Source organism: Tupaia chinensis, unplaced genomic scaffold (assembly GCF_000334495.1).
Source record: "Tupaia chinensis unplaced genomic scaffold, TupChi_1.0 Scaffold000357_1, whole genome shotgun sequence".
Taxonomy (NCBI): Eukaryota; Metazoa; Chordata; class Mammalia; order Scandentia; family Tupaiidae; genus Tupaia; species Tupaia belangeri.
In genome coordinates, this window is record NW_006159853.1 from 1,094,905 (window position 1) to 1,105,700 (window position 10,796).

At 34.7% G+C, this 10,796-nt stretch overlaps 1 protein-coding gene across 1 annotated transcript; it reads left to right on the plus strand.

Annotated features, from left to right (window-relative positions):
- Positions 1-8,498: 8,498 nt before the first annotated feature.
- LOC102479459 (olfactory receptor 4P4) lies at positions 8,499-9,351 on the plus strand. Its single transcript, XM_027773535.1, is given in 2 exon segments — positions 8,499-8,653; positions 8,655-9,351. Coding segments are annotated over 2 exon segments (852 nt in total).
- The last annotated feature ends 1,445 nt before the right edge of the window (positions 9,352-10,796 follow it).

The window sequence follows — 10,796 nt, forward strand, 5'->3', positions numbered from 1 at the left end:
TATTTGTAAATTTAATTCCCTTTTGCCATGTTAATTAATATATTTACAGGTTCCATATATTAGATTACATATATCTTTGCAGCCATTATTCTGACTACTGTAGTAGCTCTAAGTAAGTAAAACAAAGATGCTGCTATTTCTTGTCATAGTACTGAGAGATTAGAAGGCTCAAAGTTGGGAGAAGTTATGGAATGTAGTGTCTAAGATCAGAGAACTGACAAACCTAGAGTGTTCCTTGTTCCTTGGAGAGCTTAGAAGATACTATCTCCACTAATATAATAGAAAAATGTACTGGTAAGAGGAACACAGATTTTTTTTTTTTTTTTAGGAACTTAATGGGAGATATAAATGACAATGCTTCCCTGTAACTTTGTTCTGTGGTACCAATGAGAACTCTGAGATTCAAGGATAGCTGGTGGCAGGAAGTAATAGCTATTAGAGGCAAAGTGGATATAAAGAGAGTAATAAAGCAAGACTGAAGAGTAGTAAGATACTTTTTTCCCATAGGACTCTATAATGAAAAATAATAGTGATCAATTTTAAACATTATTTTTATTTCTCTTGTCACTATAAAATTTAAGTATTAGGACAGCCACAGTAACATAGTGGTTATTTCCCATCTGCAATTCTGAGACCAGACGAGAAGGTCCTGTTTTCATGTCCTAAGGTCTCCCGTGCATGCCAGAGGGTATATTTGTGCCCATGATCTTGGCTGGCTGAGGCCAGGGGGATGATTATGGTGTGAAGACTCTGTTGGAGATGATTGTTCATCTCTCTTTGCCTCCTTCTGTCTTGGAAGAAATAAGCAAATAAATAGACTAACACAATTTTTTAAATTAAATTATTAGACACAGGTAAAAAAAGTATCCCAAAACTTTTGTTTAGCTAATAGTTTATTATTATCTCTTATTAAAAATTTAAGAGAAAAACACCAGCATTAAAACAAAACAAAATTAAAAAAGGAAAAACACTAGACTATTTATAAAAGGGTGTTAATTTATCTGGGCACCTTTCTTTTTTTTTTTGAGAGGTTTTTGCAATAGGGCGCGTGCGCTCGCCAGAAAGACAGAGAGAGACAGAGAGACACAAAGCGAGAAATCACCCTCCACGGGGAATAGCCACACAGCAATCCCTTCTCCATTCTCCTCTCAGGATCTTGGGCATGCACGCACATGCGCCCAGCGTGAGTTTAAGCCACCAGGTCTGGGATTCAAACCACAGTCGGCTACATGAGAGTCCAGCAACGTAGCCATTATGTTAACTGCTGGTCCCGATCTGGGCACATTAAGTACTGGATGTTCATTTGGATTATTCAGGTAGAGTAAATTTGTAGGAAAAACAATATGGTAAGTATAAGCTTTATGCAAATGGGGACATTTAAGTATGAACTTAATTATATTAGGAAAAAGTGAAATGCCTTCAATATTAATAAATTTTCTTCCTTGATAATGAAAGCAGAGAAAGACTATTCATATATATGTTAACTACGTAAGTGTTTATTCCTTGCATAAAAAATGACTAGTTTTTTAACTATTTGGTCACTTATTTTATATATACTTTGGATTTTTAATGCCATATAGTTAAAGAATTTAAAATAACTTTTTGAAGCACATTTGAAAAGCCAAAGCAGTTGCTAGTTAATATCATAAGAATTTTACTTCGATAGTAAGGGCAGGATTCAAAAGGAGAACAATGGATAATTCCTGACTGAGAAGATTGAAAACAATCTCAAGGATTTCAACAATAGCCTTGAAAGGAGTGTTATGAATTATAGTGGACTACTATAGCTGAGTCAGCCCTAGGATTCAGAAGCAAGTTGTCTATAAAACTAGTGAGCCAGGGACCCTTTTCCCTATCTCTGGTTTCTATTTTTAATAGCTGTCCCTGAGGATTTTGTTTTCTGGCAAAAAGGGGAAAAAATGGGCAATCTTCACACTTCTAGAAGAATGTAAATATATGTGTGCGTGTGTGTGTGTGTATGTGTGTGCGTGTGTGTGTGTGTGTGTCTGTATGTATGTATATAAAATGAGACTTCAATGACTACATTTGTATCTTGAAATTTCTACAGTTTGAGGAGGGGAGATAGCTCAGGGAGAGAAATGGAGCGAATAAAACCCTAGCAAGAAACACAGGTAACCTTAGATCAACAGTGGAAATCTCTATAAATTGGTCCTTTATTAATTTTAGCAGTTGTGTGGTACCCTTTGGAGAAGAAAGATAATGCTTGTTGGAAGGTGATCTTCTAAAAAAGGTTCATGTCCTGCTGATTAATACAGATTTAAAGACATACTATCAATCTACTTTGGGTAGTAACGTATCTTCACTCGTACCCACAATAAAGCAGAGCTGTACCACATTTGTGTCTGTATATGATCTGCATTTTGCTATACATTTTATGTTTCAACTAATTGTTTATAACATTGGAGATGTTTAATTTCTTGAATTTTAATATCATATTAAATTTTGTTATTACTATAAAAATATTATTAGAGTTTGTTTTGCTTAGTCTCATCCAAGAATTAAGATAAGGATTGCCACAGGGATTGCACCTAGTCCCTCCAGGGCCTTATATTGCTCTTCCTGACTCTGCATGCAGCTTCTTCAGGCGACCCAAGTTCACCTCAAGACATTTAGGGAACTGGACTTCCATACTCTTTACTGCATCGAGGAAAGAACAAAGAAGAGCAAAAGGTGCAACTGCGTATGGTATTTTCCCTGCAATTTTTCTGTGCAATTCTCACTCTCATCTTGTGTATGCATAAAGTTGGTAGTTAAGATGTATTTATTTTAAACATAATTTAAAATCTAAGTAACAAACATGAGGGGTTATTTTTCTCACTAGTTTTTCCTTTTAAAATAACTATCATTTTGAGTTAGAACAGTGTTTATTGTTTTTTTTCTCATTTGTTGTCACAAATTGTTTAAAATAATTATTTAACTTTATTTATTCATTCATTTATTTTTAATTTGACTAGAGAGAGGCACACACAGAGGGGGAGAGAGAGAGAGAAAGCAAGCCATCAGTTCCAGGACTTGAACCGTGGTCAGCCATGTGGGAGTGTCCGGCACCTTAGCCACCACGTCACCTGTTGGTCCCTGTTGTTGCAAATTTAAGAAACAAGACCGGCCCTTCAAATGTTGATTAGAATTGAATGAAGTCAAATATGTAAGTTCTTAGTATTTTCCTTTTATTTTATGTCCCTTTTTCTTTTCTTCTTTTCTTTTTCCTTTCTTTTGAATTTCTGAATCTATGTAAAAGTCCTCTTTCAGAATAGTCATAGAATCATCTATTCTTATTTGCTTGTTTTTAAAGAAAGTTATTTTGCCAATGAATATGTATTCTGAGAGTGTATCTACTGTGGTAACTTTCTTTTCTAACCAGTAGATCCTTCATGTCACAATTTGGCATCTTAATATTTTACCAAAGAACTAACAGATCTGTTCTAACAGAAAATGGATAACAAGAGTACTACCTTGAAATCTCAGTTTCAAATTTGGGACTATGAGATGCTGGGGCAGGAGGCTAAAAGAAACCGTGGATTCTTCCACTCTGCTTCAGAGAGGAAAAAAGACAAACACCATAAATGCTTCCGTTCCTTGCTCAATTCACTTAATGTCCTCCAGATTTATTCAAGTTCCTGCAAACGACATGATTTTATTTTTATAATGGCTAGATTATATTCTATTTTGTAAATATGCCATGTTTTATCAGTTCATCCCTTGATGGACATGTGGGTTGATTCTTTATCTTGGCTGTTCTGAGCACTGCTGAAATAAACATGAGAGTGAATGTGTTTCTTTGACATATTGATTGCATTTCTTTTCAAAATATTCCCAGGAGTGAGATTGCTGGATAAGATGCTAGTTCAATTTTTCATTGTTTTGAGAAGTCTACATGCTGTTTTCCATAGTGACTATAAGAAACTTACAATACCACTAACAGCACAAAAGAGTTTCTCATTCTTCACATCCTCACCAGCATGTGGGATGTGAAAAGCTGGTCTTCTATGGGAGAGTAGAATGGTGGCTACCAGAGGCTGGGGTGTGTAGGATGGACAGGGGTTGAAGACTGGTCAACAGGTACAGGGTCAATATTAGATAAAATTAGTTCTATTATGCTATTGCACAGAAGAGAGATTATATTAACAGTTTTGTATTATGTATTTCAAAATTACTGAAAGAGGAGATTTTTAATATCTTCCTCACTAAGAAACAATAAATGTCTGAGATGGTGTATATACTAAATGTGCTGATTTGATCACTGAATAATGTACACGTGTAACAAAATATCAGGTTCTACCTTATAATTATATAGTTATTAAATGTCTAAAATAATAAATATTTTTAAAATATAAAATAAATAAGTTGTGCAATAAGCACAGAAGATAGAAAATTTACTGACAATTTTGATAAATTAATTGATAAATTATTTAAGAGATCATGAGTTTTAAAACAATAGATTTTCCCAGCTGGATGAGTCCATAAAAAGTACAGTTCCTAAATTCTAAGAGTGAAAAAAATAAACAATACATTTTATTGATACAGAAATGAAAATTTATTTGCTGATGATAATGTATAGGGCAATGTCTTTTTTGACTGATACTGTATTAGTGCTGAGAAAAACCATATTGCCCCATGTAAAGATGTATAGTGATTAAATGTGAATAATAAATATATATAAAAATAAATACAGGATCTTTGATTCAAAAAGAAAAGATTAAGTGTGCATAGAATTTTAGGTATTTTTCTTAAATTGCAATGGCAGTGGCATATCAAGATAAGGATTTCATTTCCTGCCTTAGTGTTTCACAGTCATGTAAGAATTTACGGCCATCTCCAACCTTAAATTGAATGCGGTATTTAGAGGGAAATTTTTGTGATTATAGTTCAGGAATTTCAAACTATAAAATAAATGTTTATTCTTGCATAAATGGCTATTCTTCCACAGAACTACAAAATATTCCCAGTAGAGTATAGGGATAAACTGATTGCTTTCTAGACTTGTTTGATTCAAGTATGAAGGAGAGATGAACTTTTTAAGAGTACGTGAGGTTTTTTTTTTGAATCAATTTGCTATCTTTACATCAGTTATTCCATCTGTAAAATGGAACATACTATCTTCTTCAGATTCTTTTTGATTGGGATTTTCGATAGAGAGTAGTAATTGAAATCCTTTTAACCTCCTGAGAACACTACAGTCAGAGGCTAAACTCACTGAAGAAAATTTATTTTCTAAGAACAACTTTTTTTTTTACAAATATCTTACAAACTTACAGAATATTAGTTTTTAAAAATTAATAATAAAATGCTAATAAGTACACACTTACTGCAATGCTTTAAGCACACACATCTATACCTATGTGTTTTACATGGATATTTTCATTTGATTTTCACAAGAATCCTATGTGGTAGGTTTCATTGTCTTTGTTTTATAGGTGAGGAAATCAAGTGTCAGAAGTTAAATAACTTGCTTATCATTCTTCAATAATTAATTAATTAATGTATTTGAACCTATCTGGACTAACTCAGGCACCTTCACTTGCCTTGCTAATTTGACTTCCTAATGCATACAATTAACAATCATATATTAGGAGCTGAATATTAGTCTTGTTTTTTCTAAGAGAAACCTTTCTTTGAGACTAAAGAAGCCAAGTTGATCCTGAAAACCAGAGGCTGAATATTTTTTCCCTCTTTGTTTCTTTTCAGAAGTCGTGGTGAGGTACTGTGAACATTAATATCCTTTCTGTGCCTTCCAGAGAAAATAATTGTAGTTGATCAGAAGTTTTACATAGAGTGGGATATGTAATTAGTGCACACACATCAGTGGCTGGTAACATTTTGCACATCCATTTCCACATATGCAGCTTCCTTTTTGGTCTGTTACAAATCTATTTTCTCCTTCCTTTAAAATTTTTGGGTAATTGGAAAAGTCGTGATATGTTTTTCTATCTAAAAATGCATTATGACTTTTTCAATGACCCAATATAGGAGATGTATTAGCTCAGCAAAATAAGAGACCCTGAAAAAAAATTATAAACAGAGTCCTGAACATCAGCTATTAGATAGAAGACATTATCTTGAAATTTATTCAAATTCTATTTGGAATTTTTAAATATAAGGAGGTTAATATGTTTTGTAAAAATTTTGTTTATGCACTTCTTTTTTGTCTGATAGAGAAGCATCCTGATTATGGTCTGCATGGGGCAATCCACCCCCTGCCTCAGTCAGAATCCTGAGCACTTGTGCCCAGTGTGTGAGTTATAATTTCTTTTTCTTTTTTTAATTAATTAATTTATTTATTTATTTTAAAATTTTTTATACATTCAATCACATTATTTAGCTAACAAAGTGAACATTTCAATATAAACATATCTCAGTCCAGTTGATCAAAATAGCTTATGTAAAATCAAATCCAGGGCCAGTCAGTCACGTGGTGGTTAGGGTGGTTGGATCCTACATGGCCAACTGTGCAGTTTCAGTTCTGGACCTGGAAGCTTGAAAACTATGCCAGGCTCATGTGAATACATGCCCAAAATCCCAAGAGGGGAATAGAGAAGAAGGGACTATGGTTATGGCCATCCACCCTATGGGGCGGGGAGTTATTTCTTACATTCCCTTTCTCTCTTTCTATCTCACTCTGGCAAGCTCATGCATGCTATGGCAATATTAACAACAACAAATTCCAGATACACTTGTAAAAGAAACTATGGTATTCATTTGGAAAACATTTCTATTTGGTGGTGTGAGAAGGGCAGAGATGCTTCTATCTAGAGATATTTCATTTTATATGACAATTTACATAATATGATGCTTAGGGAATTGCATGTACATCTACATTCATTTCAATGCCAGGTGATTGAGAAAACGACAGGGAGATAAGTGAAGATGATTTATGAATCCCTATGAAGGACAAGAGTTGTGATTTATATTTTTAAACTTCATACACTGTGTCATGGACTGTTCTTAAGCCTATTTAAAAGAGTGACTTTAAAATTTTTTATTACACATCTTATTTTAAAATGTCTTTAAAAAATCAAAATATTTTTAATTATAGTTCCCTTTAGCCACCACCCCTTTTAATTTCCCACAAATATATATTTTATTTCATTCCACCTTTTTTGCTTTTTATACACACTCTATTCATGGAAACTACTTGGCATTCTTTGGGGATGTGTATATGTGTGCTTTAATGTAAGCATGATCATATTTGTACACTTTATGTTTTCTGCTCAACAATGTATTTTTAAAGCTTTATACAAGTTAGATAAGCCATATGGATTCATTTAACACATTTAAGCTTCTCTCTAGTTTTCAATAATAGTAATATATCACACTGATTTACTATTATCATTTGTAATAGTAAATATTGCTATTACCTTTGCTGTTTTACTCCTTCACAAGCATGCTTACATATTTTTATCAATATATAGTGGTCTATCATTTTCTTTTTAAAACAAACCCTTGAGTTTTGCATTATTGTGACACATTTTAGATAAGGTTGCTACTCATTGAAGAAAATAAATAAGAGATGCATTATAGTATTTGACAACAAAAAAATTTCCTTTTTTACTGAAACATTCTAAGAAAGAGTTGGTCCCATGATAGTGTAGTAAGCCTAGTAAGGATAAACTGTGTTTCAATTAAAAGAGATACAAAGTGCAAAAACAGATAAAGTGAAAAAATAATAATAAATCTTATTAAAATCTTAATAAAAATAATAAAAAGATCTTCATCTTGGTGGCCATGGCCTATGACCGCTATGCAGCCATCTGCAAACCCCTTCACTATATGATAATCATGAGCAGACGGGCATGCTATGTCTTGGTTCTGGCCTGTTATCGGAGCTTTTATCCACTCCCTCCTGAAGGTATATGTATATTTACCCCTATGTCTGACCCTCTGCCCTTTCTGTCTATACTTTTAAAACTATTCCTTATAAATTTCTTAAGGCACTTTCTGAGTTTGTTACCCAGAGTTTCTGTACTTAAAATAATGAGCCCATTGAAGCTCAAGGACATTACTGAACTTTCAGGATTTAGAACAGTTTTAGTCACTGGGAAATACTGAGTTTATTATGCCCTTCCTACCCTTGAACAACAGATAAGTTTATGGCTGTTTTATATATTGGGAAGATTTAAAAGCACATCTCATATATAATACCAACATTACATGTAAACATTGAACTTAAAACATTTTTTTAATTCTTTGTACCCTGTTCATAGTAAGTGTGAGACTTCATAGTTTATTACATTTACTTGATATTTATCTTATCATAACTATTGTGTGTCACTTCTAAGAACTGCACACTATTTGTGAGTATATGTTGTATATATTTTATTCATTTCTATACTATAATCACCAATATACTGATTGAATCATAATAAACAATACGTATTAATTAAATAGATCATTTTGAAAATGAATAAAAAATTTCAGGAGAAGTCTAGCATTTCAAGTATATGTATTAATAGATCCAAATTATCCAACCCACAGAAGCAATGAAACATGAAAATGTCACAGAATTTATCCTCCTGGGACTTTTCAGTGACGAGGATGTGAAGGTCACCTGCTTTGTGCTGTTCTCGCTTTGCTATCTTGTAGTTCTCTCAGGAAACCTGCTCATTCTGCTCACCATCAGGGGCAGCCACCTCGGACTTGCTGTCCCAGTGGAACTCCATCTCCTACAATAGCTGCATAGCCCAGATGTTTTATGCCCACTTTTTTGGTGCCACTGAGATCTTCATCTTGGTGGCCATGGCCTATGACCGCTATGCAGCCATCTGCAAACCCCTTCATTATATGGTCATCATGAGCAGACGGGCATGCTATGTCTTGGTTCTGGCCTCTGTCATTGGAGCATTTATCCACTCCCTCCTGCAGGTATTAATTGTTACCGAACTTCCATTCTGTGGCCCCAATCAGATAGACCACTATTTCTGTGATATATTTCCCTTGCTGAAGCTGGCCTGCACTGACACTAGAGCCTTGATTATTACCATCATTGCTACCACAGGAGTGTCATCTATTTTGACCTTTCTTGCCTTGGTAATTTCTTACATCATCATCCTGATAACTTTGAGGACCCGCTCATCTGAGGGCCGTCGCAAAGCCCTCTCCACCTGCGGCTCACACATCACTGTAGTGCTCATGTTCTTCTTGCCCCTCATCTTCACCTATGTGCCCATGGCTGATTCTGTCAGTGATGACAAGGTATTTGCTCTGTTTTACACCATGATTGCCCCCATGTTTAACCCCCTTATTTACACGCTGAGAAATACAGACATGAAGAACGCCATGAAAAAGCTTTGGTGCCAAGAGAAAGTGAAGACTATTGAATCCTCTGGTGTTTGAGCCCTTTGCTTGGTCATGTTCTAGCCAGAGAAACAATTTTGACAAATGCAGCAGTTATAGAGAAGTGGTTTGCATTTGTTAAATATTGCAAAGACTAGTAACTCCTTTCTGTTCCTGTAGTTTTCTGAGCCAATAAATAAGAAAAGTGGATCAGATGACATCTAGGTGCTTCCCAGATCTGACATTCTGAATTTTTTTCTGTCTTTTCTGAGCCCAGACATAAGGGCATTATAATACTGTTATCAGGGCAAATTATAAAGAATGCATGGTTCGACAGTTGGCCTCTGGCTTGGGAATCATCAAATCGCTTAACTGAAACATTTCTCATAGAGAGAGGCCCTAAGCACTTTCATTTTGAGGTTCCATTTTAATAATAAAAAAGATAAAATTATGCATGTATTATATTTTAACTCTTTATGTTAACAAATTAAGCTTTTTTGGGGAGGGGGGAGAGGTTTTTGCTATAGGGCACGTGTGCTAGTCAAACAGAGAGAGACAGAGAAACAGAAAGTGAGAAATCACCCCTCAGGGGGGATGGCCACACCTCAATCCCTTCTCTTCCATTGTCCCCTTAGGATCTTGGGCATGCACACACATGCGCCTGGCGTGAGTTTAAGCCACCGGGTCTAGGACTCAAACCAAGGTTGACTACTTGGGAGTCCAGCAACATAGCCATTACGCTAACTGCTGGTCTCACAAATTAAGGTTTTTATGTTTTATTTATTGAGTTTTAAATTTTAATTGATTTTATACATTCAGTTACTATGCATCACTTAGCCTGTAAAGTGAATTTACCCAACATAAATACACTTCACAGCAGTCCAGTTGATGATATTATACACGTTATCATCAACAAACCAATTATCTTTCTAAAGTCATGCAATGTTAAGGGCTAGCAGGTGGCATGGTGGTAATGCACTGGGCTCACTCATTGTCAACGACCCGAACCCCTACATGGTTTACTCCAGTTCAAGTCCAAGACTGGCAGCTTGCTTTCTCACTTTGCCTCTCTATCTCTCTGTCTTTCTCTCATTGGTGAGTACAAGTACCCTGTAGCAAATTAAAATGTAATAGTAATTATAATAAATAAAAGTAAATAAGTAATTTTTAAAAATAATTTAATGCAATGTAACTATACTATTCATACTTTAATTGGTGGAAATTACTATAATTCTTATGTGTCTTATGGGCTGCGTATTCTAATAATTAGAAGTTTCAAATTGGTCTACTGACATCAACAAGATGATGCAAGAGGACTGTTTAGCACTTGTTTCCTCATAGAAAATCACTTACTTTCACAAGAGCTAAGGGAATCAGGTAAGAGATTTCATCATGTGGGTGTAGCACTGACATAATAAAAGATGCATCGGAGAGGGCAGGAATGATAGTTTTAATTTACCTAGATCACCTGATACCAGGAAGCACAGTGTGGGGAGAAATATCTT